Source organism: Tachysurus fulvidraco, chromosome 18 (genome assembly GCF_022655615.1).
Source record: "Tachysurus fulvidraco isolate hzauxx_2018 chromosome 18, HZAU_PFXX_2.0, whole genome shotgun sequence".
In the NCBI taxonomy this organism is placed as follows: Eukaryota; Metazoa; Chordata; class Actinopteri; order Siluriformes; family Bagridae; genus Tachysurus; species Tachysurus fulvidraco.
The window spans coordinates 6488145-6510827 of record NC_062535.1 but is presented as its reverse complement, the minus strand read 5'-3'; the positions used below and the strand labels follow the sequence as shown (position 1 = coordinate 6510827).

The 22683-nt window shown below is 39.0% G+C and overlaps 1 protein-coding gene across 1 annotated transcript in view; it reads right to left on the bottom strand.

The window, feature by feature from the left end:
* Window positions 1-1006: 1006 nt before the first annotated feature.
* The window catches only part of LOC113649063 (A disintegrin and metalloproteinase with thrombospondin motifs 5), a 22556-nt gene continuing 879 nt past the window's right edge, over window positions 1007-22683 (bottom strand). Inside the window, exons 1-8 of the mRNA XM_027156668.2 lie at window positions 22220-22683; window positions 12345-12477; window positions 10903-11070; window positions 10262-10545; window positions 8398-8581; window positions 7791-7966; window positions 6010-6185; window positions 1007-4705 (exon numbers count right to left, since the gene is read on the bottom strand). The exon at window positions 22220-22683 is cut by the window's right edge and continues 879 nt beyond it. Coding sequence (XP_027012469.2) covers window positions 4075-4705; window positions 6010-6185; window positions 7791-7966; window positions 8398-8581; window positions 10262-10545; window positions 10903-11070; window positions 12345-12477; window positions 22220-22683 — 2216 coding nt within the window. The 3' untranslated portion in view covers window positions 1007-4074. The remainder of the gene's footprint in view (window positions 4706-6009; window positions 6186-7790; window positions 7967-8397; window positions 8582-10261; window positions 10546-10902; window positions 11071-12344; window positions 12478-22219) is intronic.

Here is a 22683-nt window from a genome sequence, read left to right as displayed (position 1 = left end):
GAAGTGTTTCGGCCCTACAAACAAATAATTTAATACTCAGTAAAGGATATAGTGTGTGTTATGTAGTATACAGTGCATATCATGCTATATAAGGTTTCTTAAGAAATAAATCCATTTATTATATTCCATTTATTATAAATCATCCATTTTACAGCTATTATGGTCATACAGTAAATAATGGATAGACCTGCTGTGCTAGATGTATTGGCACCCTATAAAACCAGCACTATACCACATATAGTAATTAAATTTTTTTTTAAAACTATCTTTGTAACAAAAATCATTCTCATTATTAAAATTGTTTTTGTATTTTGATTGATGATTATGATTCTAGTCAGATTTTATCTCCTTTGTAAGAGCAGAACATAAAATATGGCACGTGAACTTCGGCTTTTGTCATGAGAACTACAGTAGAAACAAAATGGAATGTATACAGAAAAAAAATCGGATGATACCTCAATGTTATATACGGATGTGCATCAGTGATGCTTATGGCTGGGAAGTCAGTGTCTCTTTGAAGATATTTCAATACAAAACATGGTTAAATCTGCCAGGAGTTACAGACTTGGCCATAGAGAGCTTTCAACAAAATGATGGGCTCGTCATATACGCAAGTCAACACAAAAATGGGTAAAGAAACAAACAAACAAAAAAACAAATCTGTCTGAATGTCATACTGCTGGAAAACAAAGATGGCAGACAAAATGCAAAGAGTTTAAAATGCTAGGTGTTTTTCTGCAGGTGTCTAGAAACCTGTTAGACTTGACAATAAGGTGTCATGCTGTTATTGTCTGGTGAACAGTCACAAAACATTATTTCTAAGCGTACAATTTATTTTATCTATTAAATCTATTAAAAAAATTGAAATAAAAAACAGTACAATGTATGTTTGAGCTTTGCACTCAATCACTGCTGCACTCAATCACTGCATGTGCCATTCTTTATATAAATATATACAGATATCCAGTATATCTGCTGAGAATAGCAGAATAAAACGCCACAGAAATGGATTTACTCTTTATTGTAGTTCAGTTGTCTCAGCTGGCTTAAATTGTGTGAAATATGGATGTAATTACAGACACATAAATAGTTATAAATTCCAGCTGGCTGAGATCAACAGGGGCGTCTACATCCAGAGCATATTTTTTTTGTTGAGTGGAATGAAGCTGACTGATGTTGACCAGCAAAGTAAGAAAATACTTGTTATGAAACTCTGTCACATCACATCCATTTGATAGAAGAAAATAACTGGTATTGTCTTTTTCAAAAATATACGCTCTACTGCATTCTTACATTGTGCAACATCATACAAATGTGATTCTTTATAGAATATGATTGTGCAAGATAAAGGGGATTTTAAAAAGCCGAGAAAGGACGAATGAAACATATAGATTTTATGTACATATTCTAAAGAGGACTTGAAAACAAGCAACAAAAAACATTCTTGTAAAAGAAATACTCTGCTTAGTCATATATTCATATTCCTAGACAAAATACAAAAAAAAAAAAAAACAATAAATAAATTTATCAAGTTATTTTTTTTTACATACCAGTTACACACACAATAAATTATGATTTCAGTGCTGTGTTTTTGTCATTCAGCAAATTCATTTCCCCATGACGATGATCAGACAGTACTGCATATATAAAAACAACAGAGCTAGAAGCCTAAAGTTTCAGCTTGACTGGAAGAGCGTCTGGCATGACATATGTTCTTAATATGAAAGCATTAGAAACCATAAAACCAACACTAACGTGAAGTAAATGTTACATGCTTACAATATGCAGTGATCTATTTAAGTATCCACAAATTAACTGTGTTGTTGTCAGAATCATCTCAAGATTCCATGGAATCATCTCAAGATTCCACATGAACATGATTTTCTTTAAACCTTTGAATAATAAGCATAATATTCAAGGCTAAAGGAATACAAAGGCACCATCAGGTGTAAAACCCTAATCTCCCAATGACAAGGCAAGCATGTTTACACTGGAAAACGGTTGCTAACATGCCAGTTTCAGTTAAAAAAACCACCAAGCAAATTGTTAGCTTAGTTTAAACTATCATCTAATTAGAGATTATGACTTGGCGTTAGTCTAGTATGCTTAAAAGATAATTGCCTAATATTCAGTATTAAATCTGTGTGTATTTCTATCAGGCAGTACGAAGAGAAAAGAATGCTAATGCTGGTATCCATCTGTGATTACATTTGTATCCATGATTGTTTTCATGAACGCTTAATGAAGAGATATTTTATTCAGAATGATTTTCTTCCCTTTTTTTACTGACTCGCCTAAATACAGACATGTGACAGAGTAAAGGAAAAATACGACTCTCTTATCCAGTTGCTCTGGAAGCGATTGTGTCCACTGCAAATCCATACAAAGCTTTTTACTGACTTATTAAATGTATCCTATGATGAAACATTTGACAGACGCTTCCCTCATCCACAGGACATGAGATCTGACCGAATGGTTTACTGAATGGTTTACATGATATCTTATGGCCTTCACCGTCACCATAAATTAACCTGATGGACCTACAGCGATTCAGGAGGTTTGTTGATGCCCAATTTGTTGTTGGTTTTCTTTGTCACCTGTGTGTATAAAATTAATTTGACTGGATTAAAAAAAAAGATATCCAAGTTGGTTTAACGAAGTATTTGCAAAGTTTTATTTACTATTTGTCCAACTGCTGCTATTACACAAGTGCATATATGTTTACTAGAACCCTCTTTCTTCAGATTTCTATATTTTTGCACAGCGTTCTGTATAATATACACTATACACACTGATAGGTGCTATGTTGTGTATTTGTCCTGTAGCATCATGTATTGTTTGTTTGCACTGTCTTTTGTCTTGTATGGTTTGCACCAGGTTGCACACGATGCACTTTATGTATCTAGGACAACTTACTTTAAGTCCATATCTTATGATCCAAGATGGCGCCGTGAATGGCACCCACAGTGCTTAAAGCTGATTCTGATCTCTGTGTTGATTTATGTAGCACCATAAAGGTCCAGGAGAAACATTGTCTCATTTTACTATGTACTGTCTCAGCTACATATGATTGAAATACCAATAAAATCTTCTTGACTTGACTTGATTATATTTAGAGTGTATTTTTGTGTATCGTATGTGTTTTGTGAACACAGACACGACATGTCTAAGAAACGGTGTAAGAAATGATTTTGCCTGTTTAGTATGAATACATGCTTTTTAACATCATACACGTCCACCATTATTGCTGTAAATATATATGCATCTTCTAATGGAAACTGTGTCGAATTAACACGTGTTTAAGTGTTTATACCAGTCCGTTCCTTTTTCAGCAGGAATCGAGGGCACGAAACCCCCCCCCAAAAAACAGAACAAAAAAAAACAAAACATTGGCGTCCATTTACCAAAGAATTAGCAATTACGACAGATGAGCTCACACTAATAAATGTGACAGAGTGCTCTTATAGTTTTTCAAATATGGTTGTACGTACATTAAGTAAGTGAGTATGTACTGGAACATGGTGTACGTCCAGAATCCTTTTGGGCATGTTTCCAAAAGTTTCCAGTCAGTCCAAAACCAGAGTAGTCTTTTAATACAGTCCAATCATGCATAAATTGCTTAGACTCCGTTCACTTGCAGTTCTTTACGATGAACTCATGATTCATTTCTACTGACTTCTCTAAGCTGCAGTTGTTTTTTGACGAAGTTAATGAGCTGAAATGGACTGAACCCCATAGAAGAACTGCTAGTCAAAAGGATTGTGGTTGGCATGAGATGAGTGGCTACATACTGTTGACTCTTCAGTGATTCCAGGCAGCGGATGAAGTGACTGCATTAGAGGCCAATGCAGGCAATCCTTGTCCATGGTCATAATGCAAGAAAAATTCAGTTCCACAGTGATGAAGTTCAGGCATGAAAGAGCATTTGAACTTTTGAAGTGTTCTGCTCTGTAAGACACTTTGTGCTCCAGTTTGTCTGTATCTCTCGTCTCGAGACCTTTCACCGCAGACCCGTAAGAAGAAGAAGTACGCCTCCGTGTTCACAAGTATTCCCAATTACATTTCAAGAAGTTGTCAGCACTTTTTAGCCAGACAGTGTTTAAATGCAGAAGGTCTGTCCCCTAGGGGACATCCCTTAGCTAGCTGTCCCTGTGGGTCCTTGCACTGGACTGTACGACTTTGCCAGCCTGTGTCACAAGTCCTGGAACAGGTCATCCATGTTCCTGTCACCCACCGTGGCCCAGGTGGGGTCGTTGATGGCGGTACTTGTGTGGGCACAATCTTCGTGGTCATGGTTAAGACCTCGTCAGAGAACAATGCTGCAGGTGTGGCAGAAAACACCAAGGATGTCCAAGGGGGAAGTGGTGTTTTTCTACGCACAAAGAAACTGTAACGTATGTCTAGAGGCTTCTTTGGGTCAGTTGCTAGCACCTGCACTACAAGGCTCTCTTGAAGAGCCCCAGGACCTGTGGTGTGAAGAGCCTCATCATGTTGGCTCCAGCCACTGTAATTAAGCATGGTGCCATTCAGAGGGATTACTGTCTCTGAAGTGGAGATCATGAACTTTCCATTGATAAGGTACTCTCCACTCGGTCGACGAAGGGCCAGGTAGGCGGAAAAGTGAGCCTGACCTTTTGGCTTGTACTGACGGACCTTGATGTGAGTTGAGCCCTCTGGGATCTTCACAACATCTGTATATCCCTTACTACACATAGAAGGAGAGGAAGAGAGAATATGGAAAGCAGTAAGATACCAGAATTTATTTTATACAAAATGGAAACAATTAAAGGAGACATACATAAAACAATAATCAAATAAATGTAATCAAGAAACAAATAATCTGACCAATTCTGCTCACTCCTGTTTGACGCAATATACATTCCAGATATAAATTGATACTCTGAGTACAGTAATAAGGAACACATGAAACAGAACAGGTCATTTAATTGGCAATACGTGGGCTACTTCTGGTTTACAAAATTCGGAAAGGACATGGAAACAAAAAAAAAAATCAGAATGCCAATGGTGGTGATCTTGTAGTGTTTAAGGCAGAATAATGTGGCTGTGTTCTTGACTTACTGGAAAACAAAAAAATTTCGAGGAGCTGTTAATGATTCGGTTTGGTTCACACATGATGTTGATCTCTATTTTTCCTGAAGCCTTCATTTCTGACTGTCGGCCTCGCTTGCATTAGAGAATGTCATGTGCTCGTGACTCTTTAGATTTCTTGCCAACGTATAATATGATATTAGAGAGTCAACTCTATTGAGAAGTCTTTAAGCAATGCAGCATCAGTGATTTAATCTTCTATCATGTTATGTGCATGACTTACAAGGGAAAAGACAAAAATTCTTTAGTTGTTTATCAAAAAATGAAGCACATTTCAAATATTGAAAACATCAGGCATTTTTTTTTTCAAGCACATGCACAAAGTTTTTAACAATGTGCTCTAAACAACATCAGATGCATCAAGTTGCTCGTTAACATTTCCAACATTTGACCATGATGTGTTCCACTGACTGGTGTTAGAAAAGTCTTATAAACAACAAAATAGCTGAACTGAACTGCATTACAAGATGTTTACCATTAATGATGTACTTCTGTCTGTGCACTGCCATATTTCAACCTCTTGGTGAAATCAGGCTTGTTGATTTTTGCCTAACTTCACCTGAACAGCTGGAACTCAGTGCCATTCCATTACCTTTCCAAGTAGGAGGTTAGATATTTTGACTTTCCATCTGGAAAGTCATTTGGAATACTTTCAAGAGTGCGCAGCTTGAGACTTAACAGAATTTACTTATTATTCAATTACTTATCTTAAAACCCATTCTCTGGTACGTACCATAAATTGTTCAGTTTTTCCATTGGGAGTTTATGGGATTAAAAAGGCAGCTGTTCAAATATGTATATATAATATATATAAAGTATTTAGAAATAACTCATATCTACGTTTAGATTCATTTTATGCCAAATAGATTTGACCCCAAAGAACATACAGAGATTTCCTACCTCCTTCTGGTGAAGTTGCCAGCCACTCTTACGCAGCCAGTGCCGTCACCACCACAGATGCCGCATTTGTCATAATGCAGCTTGGAGCCTATTATTCCATCGCAGCCTGTGCGCACACACTTCCCTTTCACACACACTGAGCTGCTGTATGGCCTACACTCTGTCCCATCTATCACCTAAAAAGCATCACATTTCCATCAGTATGACAAGCTGAACCGGTGCTTTTGTCACTGCCATTATCTTATTTAGATCATAATTAGATTAATTTAGATTATTTCCATTATCTATTCTATTAGAAAATTTATTTCAGATTATTTTTTTATTAATAATTACTTCAATAACTGATGATCTCCCTAGAGACACAGAATGGTGCAAAAAAAAAGAAGAAAGAAAGTAAATAATTCAGTGTGCATCAGTTATGTTCGCAGTACCATTAGCCAGACTGGTTTGAGCTGACAAAAAAAAAAAACTCTTTACACTCACAGTGAGTAGAAAACCACAAAGCACAAAGTACAGACTATCACAGGGCTCTCAAGTTTTGAAGACAGGCAAGTGTGACATCTCCAACCCCCCCCCCCCAAAAAAAAAACAAACAAACAAAAAAAAACAATAATAGGGGCGTTGTTATATGGTAAGTATCACTGACCGCAATTTAACCAAATACAAAGTATTTGTTTAATTTCCATTTATTAATTTGTGTGTGTGAGCACGTGTGTGTATGTGTGTGTGTGAGAGAAAGATAGATAGAGAGAGAGAGAGATAGAGAGATGGAGAGATAGAGAGAGAGAGATAGAGAGATGGAGATGGAGAGAGAGAGAGAGAGAGAGAGAGAGAGAGAGAGAGAGAGAGAGAGAGAGAGAGAGAGAGACCGGTGTTGTTTAATGTGTGTTTGTTGCCTTTTCGGACTCCTTTATCATTTGTAATGTTGCTCCCATTTAAAACAGTTCGGCTCAAGCCCAGCCATTTTTAGTGTCATGGTTGAGGACAATGTTTCAAACCGACCATCAAAAATACCCTCTCTAATAAATGTTTTTTTTCATTGGTTGATATTGCTATTTACTGATTGGCTATTGTGTAGCCTCTTTTTTTGATTGGCTGATAAGTGTCAGGCTCGACTAAGAACTGAGACGCGCTTGATTCCTGCCCGGTTCCATAGAGACAGCGGTGCGAACTGATACATTTTGGGCGCTGCGGCTTATTAAATATATGATATATGATTTAGTCGAAATGTATTTCTGCCTGAGGATTACGATGTGTGGCGGGAGAACGTGACAAAAGACCGAAATGCGTGACTGTCACTCTCAATGCGTGACACTTGACAGCCCTGTTATCACATGAAGCAAAGCAGACAGACCACAACAACTTAAAAACCAAACTGGGTTTCTCTAATGCCAGTCAAGAACAGGAGCCTTAGGGTACAGTTGTCACAAGTTTAGTGAACATTAACAACCGAGGAGTAGAAATAGACCTGATTACAATCCAGACTGTCCAGATCAAACAGCCTATGCTTAATGAAGCCTAAGATTCCTGTTCCTATCAGTGTGGTCTTCTGCTGTTTCAGCACATCAGCCTCGGCCTTGTTTTCTCAGATGCTTTTCTGCTCACCATTGGTGTAATGAGTGATTATTTGGAAGCATCATAACACCTTTCTGTCTGATCAAACCAGTCTGGCTACAGGTATGTATGCATGTATAATATCTGTAAGATAAATCTGGTGTTATAGTAACTTTTGTGTTTAAAAATAGTCGAGTATGTTTCATATAAAATTATGCTGAACTCACCCTTTGGGAGAACACTACATAGTAGCCTGTGCCTTTGGCCCTACAGGTTAACTTGCACATGTCCTTTGGCAGCACGCTAGCATACTTGGGCACCCACTCGACAAAGGTCTTCACTCCTTTAGGGTCTGTCTGAGGCCCGTTCCTCGCCTCACACTGTTCCTGTCTAAAATTCTTATCTAATTCAAAGCAAAAAGTCACATGAGAGAAAGAAAGTGTTTGTGTACAAATGCATACTGTATGTGAGAGTTTTGACTAGAATTTTTTTTTTAAGAAAATTATTTTAATAAAAGTTTCTTTAAATAATAAAAGAATGAATTACAGTTTCCTTTTAATTACAGAGTTTAGATGTTTATCATTAATGCTGCTGATATAGGTGCAGTTAGCTGCACTAATAAATCTCTTATTTAATAAAATGAACATATGGGTCTAATTGGTTGTAGAGCTAGATTTCAGCATTTTAGGAAACACTTTTATGACGGTCACGTGTGTGTATAATGCATATGGCAGCACTTAGATCCATCATTGCACGCGTTCATGAACCAACTTGTATTAACATGCTTTAGTGTATGTGCACTGTGTATATGTGTATGTAAGGGTTGGCTCTTACCACGAGTGGGGCATGGAGTGACATTACAGGACCTGTAGATGGCTCTCTTTCCTGTGCAGTAGCGCCCATTGTTGCGAGGAGGGGGGTTGTTGCACAGGCGCTGTGTGAACTGGACTCCGCCTCCGCAGGTTCGAGAGCATGCGCCCCACGACCCCCAGGAGCTCCAACTACCATGGTTAGAGGCCTAAGAATACACACAAACAGAAGGACAGGGAGTTATTAAGAAAATAAGGTCAATTATAAGAGAAGGTTATGTTTTTAAAGTGGTTAAGATGTTTGTTATTGACCGTGAGGATGGCAGTTAAAATCACAGCATGAAAGTGCCAACACAAGTGAGGAGAGCCAAAATAGGCCTCTTCATGTGGTGACTTTAAACCACACTTGAAATCCTGACGCTGAATGCAATTTGTAACAAATTGGTGCAAGCTACTGCGTTACAGCAAAACTGAATTGTATTATGATCTTAAATTTTAGTTTTCTGCCAAATATAAGTCTGTGAAAAACAACAACAACTAGCAAATGATTCATGAGCGTCTGCATCTGGATCTGTAGCCCTTGAGAAACAGTAAAGTGCATTTTCCTTAAAATTGCTTTATGCCAAAAGAATTCAGCTACAGCAACAAGTGAGTTAAGAAGCTCAGAGAGATGTTTTATGTAAGAATAAGTGCACACCCATTCCCATTACTAATAAACAAGCACGAAGCCAACAACAGCCTCTCAGCCTCAAAACTGTCTTAATTGAATGATGGCACACTACAAACACTGGACACTGTGAGGAAGCAATGCACATTGAACACAAAATGTAAGGAAAAAATGGGGGAAGTATGCCGTAGTGAGTCTTAACGAAACACACCAGAGCCACATTTTCCTGATTCTTTAGTACAAACAAATACACATGAGGAAATACTCTGAAAGGGGACATTCTTCTTTTAAAGAAAATGAGGCTGTGTGACACTTAATAACCTACCAGGCAAAAATACCCAAGCAGCCTGGAGAAGGGCAGACAGTACATAAAATTCCTCAAGTCTTACAGTATTAATCTGCTTGATATTATCCTGGATACCTTAGGCTAGGAAAAAAAAGGCTTATGACTACATAACTACAGAGTTATGCACAATAACTGAGGGACATAAAATAAGGATATTCATTTGGTACTCGTAAAAACTTCTTTGACCCCATTCAGTTTCTCTTATTTAATGGCACTGGAAAATTCTTCTCTTATCCCTGTCTTCTATCATAGCAACAAAATACCACGTTAGAGAATGCCCGCTCTTGCCAAGTCAAAAACATTTGGCACTTCCAGCTTCAACGTGCTTCTCACGTTCCTGTTTCTCATATGTTCATTTTCCTTTCCAGCTCCTCATATATTCATGGTGAGAAGTTCCACACACCTTTATGGCTCATTTGACCTGCTTTCCTGCTTACACTTTTCTTAATGACATCTCCAGTTCATCTGTCTTCAACATTTTGTCACTAGTTCCATCCCATCTTTCCTCACTTTAAATTCCTCCCTGTCTTTGACCGTGCAATGTCTCTCTTAGGGTGTACTTTATTTCAGCGAGTCTGCTTCACTTTCCTTCTAACAATCTATCTGTCTCTTTCTCACATTCCAGCCCAAGTTCACGCCGGGGAAACCTCTCAATCCACCCAGTGCCTCCTGGAGAGTTGTTCCACAATCTTTTAACACATCTAACCATAGATGTTGCTCTAGTGTTTTTCCACTCACAGTATATCATTCTTTATGAACGATTTCTAAATCACCAGTTATGCCTTAAATGAACTCTGATGATTTTAAACACTGGTAATTTTAACAGAGTATCGAAAGCTGTCTTCCCAAGTGTACCGTACTCTCCACAAAACCCACCGAGGAGTTTCTCTTGCGTGTCTTGTCCATACACTTCCCATGCAGGCAGATCCTGCCCTTGCCACACTGTGTTCCCTCTGCTGCTGGCAGCTTCTTGGTCAGACACACCCTCTGGCCCTTCCTGATTACCGAGCACCACAGACGAGCACACACGTCCATGCCTGGGCACACCGTATACTCAGTACCGAAGGCTAGCTGGCACTGCCGCACTGCATCGTAGCTCTGACCAGGAAGTTCTTCAGGACCAAGCAAAGGATTATGTGGCATGTCCAGCAAACACTCCGCTGTGTGGAAGAGTAAAGGATTGAGCAGTCAGAAAAATGATGCGCTAGTTTAAAGTGCTTAGTTTCAGCTTATACAGAACACATAAAGCTTCTCTGAAAGGTTTCAGTCATGCAGCTCATTTCTTTTAAATATTTTATAAGATTTATATAAAGTGGTGGAGATCAAACAGTTCTGTAATGTAGACGAGCTTCAGACTGCTGTACGCATGTTGCATATAAGAGCTCTAATGTCCCAATGGAATGTTCTGTGGTTGTAGGACCAATTTAATAATACACATTTTAATTAAAAACATAGCTTTATGTTTATATGTTTTTACTTTCTATGTCTTTCAATAGAACCGTGATGAAGAGTCACACCGTTTCCATCATCAAAGAAGTCAGTGATGGTGGCCGAGGTGCAGCGGCTCCAGGGTTTGGAGGCGTCGATGGAGGTCAGGATCGAAGACATGAGCCTCTTGTCTTCGTTGGATCCAAACCTCTCCTCACAGAACTTTGAGTCATCGTGAGACAAGCCAAGAAGATGCCCTGAAAACATGCATATTTTATATTACATTGGCAGAGTGATTAGTGGTTAGAGATCTCATAATTCCTAAATATACAAACTGATAAATATCTAAACAAAATGTTTATCTTTAAGTTCATAGTACAATTTTAAAGTAATAAATCCTCAGAGTCATCACAGTTGAATAGCGAATATCTATTTATTTAAAGTCTAGAGAGCAGTTAAGTCTGTGTCACTTATGAAGTGTCACATTGTAGAAAATAAAAACAGAAACTTCTAACAGTGAAAGATGTGCAGAAGTAAACCAGAGCAAATGCTATATTGCAAATGCTACATACAATACAAATGAAACATTAAAGGTGGGGTCTCCGTTGTTTGAGAAATGCTTCAGAAAACTGAGTCGGGACGACAGACAAAACAAAAACAAAACTAACGTGTAGCAGAAAGGGGCGGGGCTTGTCAATATGCGGCGGAGAGAGTGTTCGGTGCGCATGTGTGACATTAGCAGAAAGCGGTTTTAACATGGAGGATAAAAACAAAGAAAGAAAGTGAAGAAAGACTTACGAAAAAGCAAGAAGTAGGACGTGTTAATATAGGATCAGCTTTCCAGCGCTGGAGAGAACTGAAGGAGCAGGAAGTTGGCCACATATTCACAGGTTGGAGTTTCCCGAGTCAATAACTCCTGAGTTAAACGCTGTTACTACACAAATAACACCACTTTTCTATCGTAGTGATGTAGAGAGGCAGCTACAACCACGTTTTGTGTAGTAACAGCGTTTAGCTCAGGAGTTATTGACTCGGGAAACTCCGACCTGTGAATATGTGGCCGACTTTACTTAAGACGCCGAGGCGCTTTTTTCCTTCTCGATAGGTGAGTAACGTTGGTTTTGCTTTGTTACACAGAACTAATATCTGCCTTTGTCCTTTACATGATTATGTTTGTGTGGCATTTTTGCTTGTTTGTTTATCTGCAATCGTATTGTTCTTCCCTTCAGCTATGATAAAGACACATTTCTTTCCATTAGTTGCCTGGGTTACGTATGTATGTGTGGGCGGAGCTATAAATACGGGGGTGGGAGCCATTTGGGTTAGGGGCGTGTTTGTTTTGGTGATTTTATATGTCAACATTGGCTTTCAAAACAACGGAGACCCTGAAAATCTATGAATTTGCTATAAAAACAAAGCAAACACGAACAGATTTTAAACAGATTTTAACTTGTTGCTTGTTGTTACTTGTTGAAAATGTTGCTATACTGTGCAGTGTGTATAGGATTGCTTTATGGTGTTTGGTTCATACCAATTTCATGTGCGACAGTGAAGGCAGCATGCAGGCCATCATCTTCTATCACAGCGCAGCTTCTCTCTGGAGAACACACTGTGCCCACATCCGCCATGCCCAGTGTATCACATGAGTGATGTCCGCACAGGTCCTAAAGAGAGCAGACATCAAGAGCATGACTCAAGTTCAGCTGAACCTCAGTGGGCATTTTACTATGAAACACATTCTACTGAACACACACACACACACACACACACACACACACACACACACACACACACACACATAAACATGCACATACACACTCAAAGGCACAAACACACATACACACACACAAAAACACACAAAAACACACAAACACACACACAAATACAAACAAACACAAACACACACAAACACGCACACACACCCACAAGCACAGACACACACACACCAACACACATATACACACGCACAAATACACATACACACTCACACACACATACACACACCAACACACACACACACACACACACACACACACACACACACACACACACACACACACACACACACACACACACATATACACTCACACACACACACACACACACACACACACACACACACACACACACACACACACACACACACACACACCAACACACTTACAAACACACATACACACTCACACACACTCTCACACACACACACACACACACACACACACCAACACACAAATACGAACACACACAAACACACACACACTAACACACAAAAAACACACAAACACACCAACAGACACACAGTATTCCCATTGTACAGACTGATACCCCCTTGTGAAAGTCCTCTGGGATGCAATAATAATGGAAGCTACTGTAAATGTCCACACTTTAATGAAAAGACATGGTTACGCTTGTAAATATCCATGACCACAGATAATTTTGCATCTTTCTCGTTACTTCTTATTCACACTGATCAATTGTGTGTCTTCCGTTCTGGTAGCTGACTATAAAGTATAGCTAAAGTATTGATCTCTAACTTTCTCACATGCAATTATTGTCAGGGGCTGATTATTGTTCATCAAGGGAGAGATCAATTAGATGATCAACAAACCATGCTCTCAGATTTAAATCTCAATATGAATCCACACATACAAACTCACAAGGCTGCTAATAAGACTTTAGTGTGTCTCCTGAGCTTTGTAATTACTGTATGTATACTGTATATATCATGCATCTAGAGAAAATAACCATAATACAGAAGCAGTGAAAACAAACAAACAATGCAATGCAAATGTGAATGTGGTGATTAAATAAGCCGTCACCCCTTGTGCATGTAGTGTGGAGTGTAGAAAGTCTTCTCCTTTTAGTTAATCATTAGTCCTGTAGCAAGAGATAGCACTACAAGCAGAAATGCTCTTAATGCAACGTCGAAGGAGAATCCTTCACTTTCGTGATACAAAGAAAAAAGGTGTTGTGTGGTTTGCCTGGTGTCCAGTAGAAAAACAAACCGCTGTGGTGATGCACAAACAGTGATAAGTGCCACTAACACTTTAAGGCTGCTGATATACAGTAAGCGCATGTGCAGAATCCTGGGTTACAAACGAGCTGTAAATTCTATTAAAGAGATCATTTCATTCTTTTTTCCTGTCAGTAATAGATGAGAAGTTCAGATGTTCCCCGAATAGCTCTGTCAGGAACTTGGGATTGTTTTAAGAATCATTTCAGCCATTGTTTTATTTGTAGGGTGATAAATGAGCTCATAGCAGTCGATAGTGAGCTCATAGCAGTGTTTATAGCTCAGTGCATCCTTTCTCATAATAGTGAAAAGTCCACAGTTGTAAAATGCAATTTTATATATCTCAACATCCATCTTTCATTATTTATTGCATAAGTACACTGCAGTTACTCCCTGGATCTGTCTGTACTTAAGGTGAATCTTCCCACTGCTCCATGACTCCAATAATGCATTTTAAAGCAGTGAATTTTCTGTGAGGAACAAGAAAGCCATTTGACTATAAGAACCTCATCAACTTTTTTACTAGGACAATCTCTTTAACCCCAGTAAAGTCTATATGATGGAAATCCTGTGTCTCCTCATGGAGATGAAATACCACATTCTGTATTAACAGACTAATTATGCCCAGAAGCTTGCTAAGTGTCTCTGAGTGCATGCTTACGCATTTATTCATGCTGAAAGGAGACAACTCACACTTTGTTTTAGCATTTCACACACAAGTTTTTGTAAACACACACACGCAAAGTGACACCCCCCCCTCCACACACACACAATCCGTATTAGAGAAACGTTGTCTGAAAACCAAGCATGTTTATTTGCCCATCTGAGTCTAATAACTCCTGGTTTCGATGACTAAATGTAAATTTTGCAGACACCAATGAGGACAGAGTTAATTGCCCTGAAAGGTTTTTCAATGTGGGGTTCTGTACCACTGTTTGAACGCACTGTTAAATGGCATGTGAGTGCACTACTCTAGCATAACCTTCATAACTGTGAATTGTATACACTGTAAAACATGATAACCTCTTTAAGTTATGTGAACTTATTTCTGCTTGTTTACTCCAAATGTCATGACAAGTATTGAATATTGAACTCAAGTTGATATGATTCCAAAAATTACATTTAAAATAATCCATTGTTAGAGGAGGGGCACGGACGCTCGGTGGTTAACATGGTTAGCGTGTTTGCGTAAGACCTCAAGGGTTGTAGGTTTGATTCCTACCTCTTCCGTTTGTGTGTGTGTGTGTGTGTGTTTCCTCCTAGTACTCTGGTTTCCTTCCCTTTCCAAAGACGTGTTGTAGGTTTATGGGCATGTCTACATTGTCTGTGGTGTGATTGTGCCCTGTGACAGACTGGCATCCTGTACAGGGTGTACCACACCTTGTGTCCTGAGTCTCCTGGGATAGGTACAGGTTCCCCATGACCCAGTACTGTAGAGAACTATGTATTATCTATTGAGTTGACACACAGTTTTAGTTGAGTTTACCCAAATGTTTCAGGCTGAAGGTCTGACAATGTGCACAATAATAGTTGTACACTAAAATATAGGCATCCAATCCATAATATACTAGTAAAAATATACAATATGAAAGGTTTCACATGGTTAACCATACCATGTTATTTGATCTTCAGATGGTTATTCCTGATATGAAAAGTAATCACTTATCACTGATCCGGAATAACAATCAAATAAGATCAAATAAGGACTCATCTTTGTGCTGCTCCATGTTTTCTTTTCCTCCCTTCTCATGGACTCCTTCACCCAATATCTATCAAACCCTTTTCATTTTTTTTACCCTTTTCCTGACACACCCCATCTCATATATCCATTTTATTTTCTTTCTGTTTTTCACATAACTTATTCTCAATTCTCTATCCCCTGCTCCCCTGCAACTGACCCCTTTACTGCCGATTTGTTGATTTTGAATACGGATCTTTCACAGACACATGTGAGAAGGGCACAGACAGACATAAACAGAGATGGAGACAGAGAGAGAGAGAGAGAGAGAGAGAGAGAGAGAGAGAGAGAGAGAGAGAGAGAGAGAGAGAGACAGAGACAGAGACACAGAGAGAAAGAGATGGTACAAATGGAGACAAAAATATGAGTAGAAGGAGTTAAATACACAGACAGTGATTTGAGGAATTCCCTTGGCTGAACTCCAAGGCAAAATTAAGGCCAAAAGGAAATGAAAGTTTCTGGTATATTCAGTGAAAACAATATTGGCAGCAACAACAACAGAGAGGAACGTATCTGAAGCAACAGTCAGAACAGAAGCTGGGAACCATATCAGAGATTGACTAACTAACCATGTCAGTCTTGCCAATCAAAGATTATGCCATGGCAGTGATCACCTGTCAGTTGCAGAAGCTGTAGAGTGACAGAAATGCTAATCACAGACAAAAATGGATAATGAACTGTGACAGCAATAGTTTACCGATTCGGTTTGGATGGTTGGTAAGACAGAACGAAAGACGTCTCTCTCGCTAGATGTCTGTCTCACGAATATATCACCAAGACTTCATTCCTACAGCTTACGGCACCATCGCAAGTTCGGTCAACCCTCACACTTGGCATTCATTCAGAGCAAACATGTTGAGGAGAGACAGGAAGAGTGGTATTTAGGTGGAGAGGACTCTGGATATTTGATGCTAGGTGTGACCACACCACAGGATTCTGTCATCTGTTTCTGATTTGTTGTTCTTCTAAGGTCGGGTGAAAACAGCTCCGCTTCATCTTTGCTTAATTCCTCACTCAGTTGTCCTGCTCCTTACAAGCATGTACTTGATGTTTTTTGTCTCATTGGTTTGAGATGACTGGAGGTTCTCTTGTCTTCACTACCATCATTTACAAAACCATCAGCCAGGGCTCTTGTGGTGTATATTTCCAGCGAACATGGTTACTGTGTATACTGTGTACTCTGTATATACATTTAGTGATGAATACATCTTCAAATAAATAAACAAAAAGGTCCCCTCCCATAATGTCAACAAAAATTTATGAGCAACTCCAGATCCGTGGTGGGAAAAGACAAAGTTGTTGCCATACTGAGTTTCTCAGAAGTTCCCAGAACGAATCCAGCAGTGTTACTTCCTGACTCTGGCACACAGCCCAAAGTTTTTGCCAGGCTGCCGGCATCGTGGTTCAACACAGATTCCATCCCGGATTTGTATGACGTTTTCAGCATACTCTTAACTTCCGGTTTAGGGAAAGAGATATAAAATTATATAGGTTACATACCAGATCCGAATAAAAACATTATTGAAAGAACTCGAAGAAATATATGCCTCCCATTTTGTTAGCATTATACATCTACACAAACAACTAATGCTTGTGCTGTGTTGTGTTGAGGAGAGAAATCTACACTGCTGGTCACACACCATGACCCTTGCTGCTACTGTGATTATCATATCACAAAGGTTCAAACTGGACGATACGTCATGACAGTGTGCATTCTGCAATATTGTCCAAAGTGAAGGGATCCCTCAAGTCATACCTCTACTGTAACAGTGCTGACAAGCAGGCAGTACTCAGTCTACACACTTTTATCTGCTGAAACTTTGAAAGTAAAGAAATGATCCAAAGCATGAAGACTACAAAGATGGCATTTTCATTACTGCTGATTCTATTACCTTTGGGATGTTTTTTTCCACTTGAAAATACTCTAACTGATGGATTTAAACTTGTGAAACAAGGAAGTCACTCTTTGTGTGCAGTCTACAGCCTTTAAATATGGTTACTGTGCAGCCACATTATGCCACTGATGCAAAAACTTAATTGACGGTTCAAAAAAGGCTTCTGGTAAATATAATGGATTGTGACTACACAGCAGCATTGCCTTTGAACTGCCTAACTTGATTCAGACATTTGAGGTAGCCTTTCACAAGCTTCTGACTACTTTAATTCTCCTGGCAGAACTGGTGTAACTCAGACATGTGGGCCTGTGGTGGCTCAGTGGTTAAAGGCTGTGAGCCACCGATATTCAAACCCTAGCACCTTGAGCAAGGGTACTTAACCTTATCCGTTAAATTTTAATTTGCTCCAGTGGTGATGTCTACGGTGGCCAAGAAGTGCAAAACACATTAACAAATTCGAAAACAAAACAATAGACATTCGTTGTGTTTTCGGATTTGTTGTTTTGTTTTTGCATTTGTTGTTTTGTTTTCGGATTTGTTAATGTGTTTTCATATTTGTTAATGTGTTTTCGGATTTGTTGATGAGTTTTCGGATTTGTTAATGTGTTTTCGGATTTTTCAATGTATTTTCGGATTTGTTGATGTGTTTTCGGATTTGTTGTTTTGTTTTTGCATTTGTTGTTTTGTTTTCGTATTTGTTAATGTGTTTTCGTATTTGTTAATGTGTTTTCGGATTTGTTGATGAGTTTTCGGATTTGTTAATGTGTTTTCGGATTTGTTGATGTGTTTTCGTATTTGTTAATGAGTTTTCGTATTTGTTAATGTGTTTTCGTATTTGTTAATGTGTTTTCGTATTTGTTAATGTGTTTTCGTATTTGTTGATGAGTTTTCGGATTTGTTAATGTGTTTTCGGATTTTTTAATGTATTTTCGGATTTGTTGATGTGTTTTCGGATTTGTTGTTTTGTTTTTGCATTTGTTGTTTTGTTTTCGTATTTGTTAATGTGTTTTCGTATTTGTTGATGAGTTTTCGGATTTGTTAGTGTTTTCGTATTTGTTGATGAGTTTTCGGATTTGTTGATGTGTTTTCGTATTTGTTAATGAGTTTTCGTATTTGTTAATGTGTTTTCGTATTTGTTAATGTGTTTTCGTATTTGTTAATGTGTTTTCGGATTTTTTAATGTATTTTCGGATTTGTTGATGTGTTTTCGAATTTTTTAATGTATTTTCAGATTTGTTGATGTGTTTTCGGATTTGATGTTTTGTTTTCGGATTTGTTAATGTGTTTTCGTATTTGTTGATGAGTTTTCGGATTTGTTAATGTGTTTTCGTATTTGTTGATGAGTTTTCGTATTTGTTGATGAGTTTTCGGATTTGTTAATGTGTTTTCGTATTTGTTGATGAGTTTTCGGATTTGTTGATGTGTTTTCGTATTTGTTAATGAGTTTTCGTATTTGTTAATGTGTTTTCGTATTTGTTAATGTGTTTTCGTATTTGTTAATGTGTTTTCGGATTTGTTAATGTGTTTTCGGATTTTTTAATGTATTTTCGGATTTGTTGATGTGTTTTCGAATTTTTTAATGTATTTTCAGATTTGTTGATGTGTTTTCGGATTTGATGTTTTGTTTTCGGATTTGTTAATGTGTTTTCGTATTTGTTGATGAGTTTTCGGATTTGTTAATGTGTTTTCGTATTTGTTGATGAGTTTTCGGATTTGTTGATGTGTTTTCGGATTTGTTGTTTTGTTTTCGGATTTGTTAATGTGTTAAGCACTTCTTGGCCACCGTAGACATATTATAACTGACTCTGCACCCAACATTTTTCCGGCACTTAGCAGACACTCTTATCCAGAGTGACTTACATTTTGAATCATATTTTTGACAAATGATCAACTGAGGGATAAGGGCTGTACTCAGGTACCCACCTTTATGGACCTGGGATTTAAACTTGGAACATTCCAATCAGGAGTCCAATACCTAAATGTTTTTTACAGTACTATAATGTACAGTATATGTAACAGATAAAGCCTTTTGTTTTTTTTCAATATTCGTCTTTACCAGAAGTCTCATTCTATACTGAATTAGAGCTGAAGTAAATCTGTGTGCATTCTACTGCAGAAAAATTGCCTCTGTAAATAACGTCGATGCTGTAATTAACTTGCCAATGGAAACGTATTGTACAATGACGTTCCTGACTGAGTTTTTTAATGCCTTTTGTCTAAGTGCTAAATGTGTGACTTCAACTGTAGATGTTATGTAACAGAGGATAACAAGCCAGTGGGTGGGAATTAGCAGATGATTAAATTGGGAGGGAATTGGATTTTAAATAAACCTTATTTGTATGCACAGTTGATAAATGAGACATTTTCAGTTTCTCCTTGACACCAGGCTTGAAAGTGAATCTAAATCAAATGCCATTCATGTTGACTCAGAGACTACTTTGTTGAGAACAAAACTGAATACCAAATCTTTTCTGGCACACAGTCCCTTCAGAAGCTGCTCTTTGCATCCCATTCTTGTCCAGTCCCCTCCAAAGGCTGACAGTCGAGGCATTGTCCTTTCTCTCTCTCCTGCAGTGTCAGAACACTCGTGCATTCGTCTCCTGCATGACATAATATCTCATAATGCCTCTCAATGTGCCTCTTGTTCTGGCCTCCTCTGTCATGCTTGCGTGCTTGAACTCACACTAGAGCTGAAAGCTGGGTAAAGGGATTCTGAGAACTGTGTGATGGTGTGGGGAGGGGGCTTGTTTTGCTGTTCTGCCTACTCTTTTCTTTCAAAAAGCCAGTTCTGGACCAGCTCAGAATTCTCCCTAGTGAAATGAATGAAGTAGAGGTGTTTGACCTCGACGTGTCAAGTTGTTCACACACATGATCTGTCAGTGTCAGTTAACATCACAGCTGTTCATAGCCGATATGTAATACATCAGTTGGCCAGCTCGTAAAATATGTGACACATGAGCTGATACCCATCCAATATTTCAGGCCAGTATCAACCTGTATGTTCCAAACCTCACTGTCAGATTAATGAATCAACTTAATGCATTTGATAGAGGCAAAAAAAAAATCTATTGGTGCATATTACCTTTTAGATGTCATTGTAAACTTTATATTTATTAATTTAGCAGACACTTAAAAGGTTGGATGGATATTGCAATTACATATATCAGGTAAGCCAGACAGATTTTATGTGCTATAGTAACTTCAGTCACTGCATGTGTATTTGTTATTCTGCAGCCTGAGGAAGTGAAGTGTGATGATTCTGTGAGTCCATTTCACACACTCAACACTGTGGGTTAGTAGCTCCACCCCTTGGCTTTTTACATGCCCTTTTTTGCCTGCTGTACCCTGTGACATGGCAGAGACAACCACAACAACCACACCCACAGACGCTGCTCCCCCAGGTGTGTAAGCACCACTCAGCCAGAGAAATGCGCTGGCACTGTTTTGCTTTACACCAGTCCAGCACTGTGTGGCACTGCCAAGAGAAAGCAGGCTGTCAGTGGAATATGGCATTAGTGAGCCCTGCCAAGGGGAAGCAGCATCAACCTTGTGCCAACTGAAAGCACCTCAGAGCAGATTCCATTGAGATTCCTGATGCCAAGAGAATCATAAATAAAAAAGGGATTGGTTCCCTACTGAACGGGACCTCACATGATTCACATATGCTCAGAGTTTGGTTAGGCAAAGGACACTGCAGGGATGAAAGCTTACCACATGAGAGTGGGTGATAGAGGCACTGTACGTTGCACATAATCATTGTACTTTGCTGTGGGTTTGATTCAAAGAGGGGCTGAATTTAAACAAGGGTGGTCTCTGACAGCTCAAAGGTATTTGAAGATAAGAAATATTTTCACATAAATCCATTTTTTGAATACTGTTTTTAAAATGTACACCTGCCAGGGGTGCTGAAATACTGACAGCTACTGTTTTAAAAAAAAGGGACTGGGCACTAAACTATCCTAAACACAGGATCCAGTATTTTCTCTAAATCTATTCATTTTAATGGCATTCATATAATTTACCTGATTTGTATATTCTATGTGAACAGCTTGGTTTACACGGATCGTGTGTGTGTGTGTGTGTGTGTGTGTGTGTGTGTGTGTGTGTGTGTGTGTGTGTGAGAGAGAGAGAGAGAGAGAGAGAGAGAGAGAAAGAGAGAGAGAGAGAGAGATGCTGGAATGTCTTGTATGAGAGTCATGTACAGTATGTAGGCCTGATGATGTATCCAGGCTGATGATGTTTAATTTACTTAAAACAATTCGTCCTTGGTCTGAGAAATATCAATGACCCAAAGTTTGTCTTTGTCTGTTCCAAATATCAAGAGTTACATGGGCTATATAATTACATGCGTTATTTTGTCTGCCTCATTTACAAAGCTGTGAATAGAACTGAAGGCTTTTTGAATGACAGGTAACCCTAATGAAACAGAACATTTTTGCAAATTTTAATGAGAAAATGCCTTTGTTTCCTCCTGAATGTTATTGAGCCCATTCATCACCAGGCACTCTGTGGTACATTGAATAAAATGAAATGAAACCATTCAGTTTTAAAAGCAAAAACCTTCAAAAACTACAAAAGTGACTGAATGAAAACATTTGCACGTGGAAAGGTTAACCTTTAAAGTCTGTATTGCCCCAACACACAAACACACACACACACACACACACACACACACACACACACACACACACACACACACACACACACACTGCACAGACTGGGCTGCTGGTTCTAACTAGAGTCCCAGATGTTTTTTTTACCTGCCTGGTGAAGAGAATGGCTGCGTCGTGATGATGATGATGGTCATCGCCCAGTGGGTTCTGCTGGTTCTGCCACTTGCAGAAGCTCTTGAGAGTTGCAGCAGCGTTCTTGGACACATCGAGACCTTTCTCGTTCTCTGCCAACACCGTGACCTTCACCACGGATAAACGGATAGGGTTCTCGATACTGGCGTGACCGTATAGCCGCGACGCGATAGACGCCAGCGTCAGCAGGTAGTGTTGTAAATCGCTGCCGTACTTCTTAGCCATTGATGCGTCTGCCACCAGGAGAAGCTCCACGTGCCGCGCGCGTGACACCGATCGTTTGCGGCGCATCTTTGCATTTTGCGTTTGCGCAAAATTCACCCAAAACCTTCTACCGTGCACGTCGTAATCGTCACGCCTTAACTCGCCCTTCGCTTTACCGGTCCTCAGGCGCATCCGCGCACCGCCATCACGCCGTC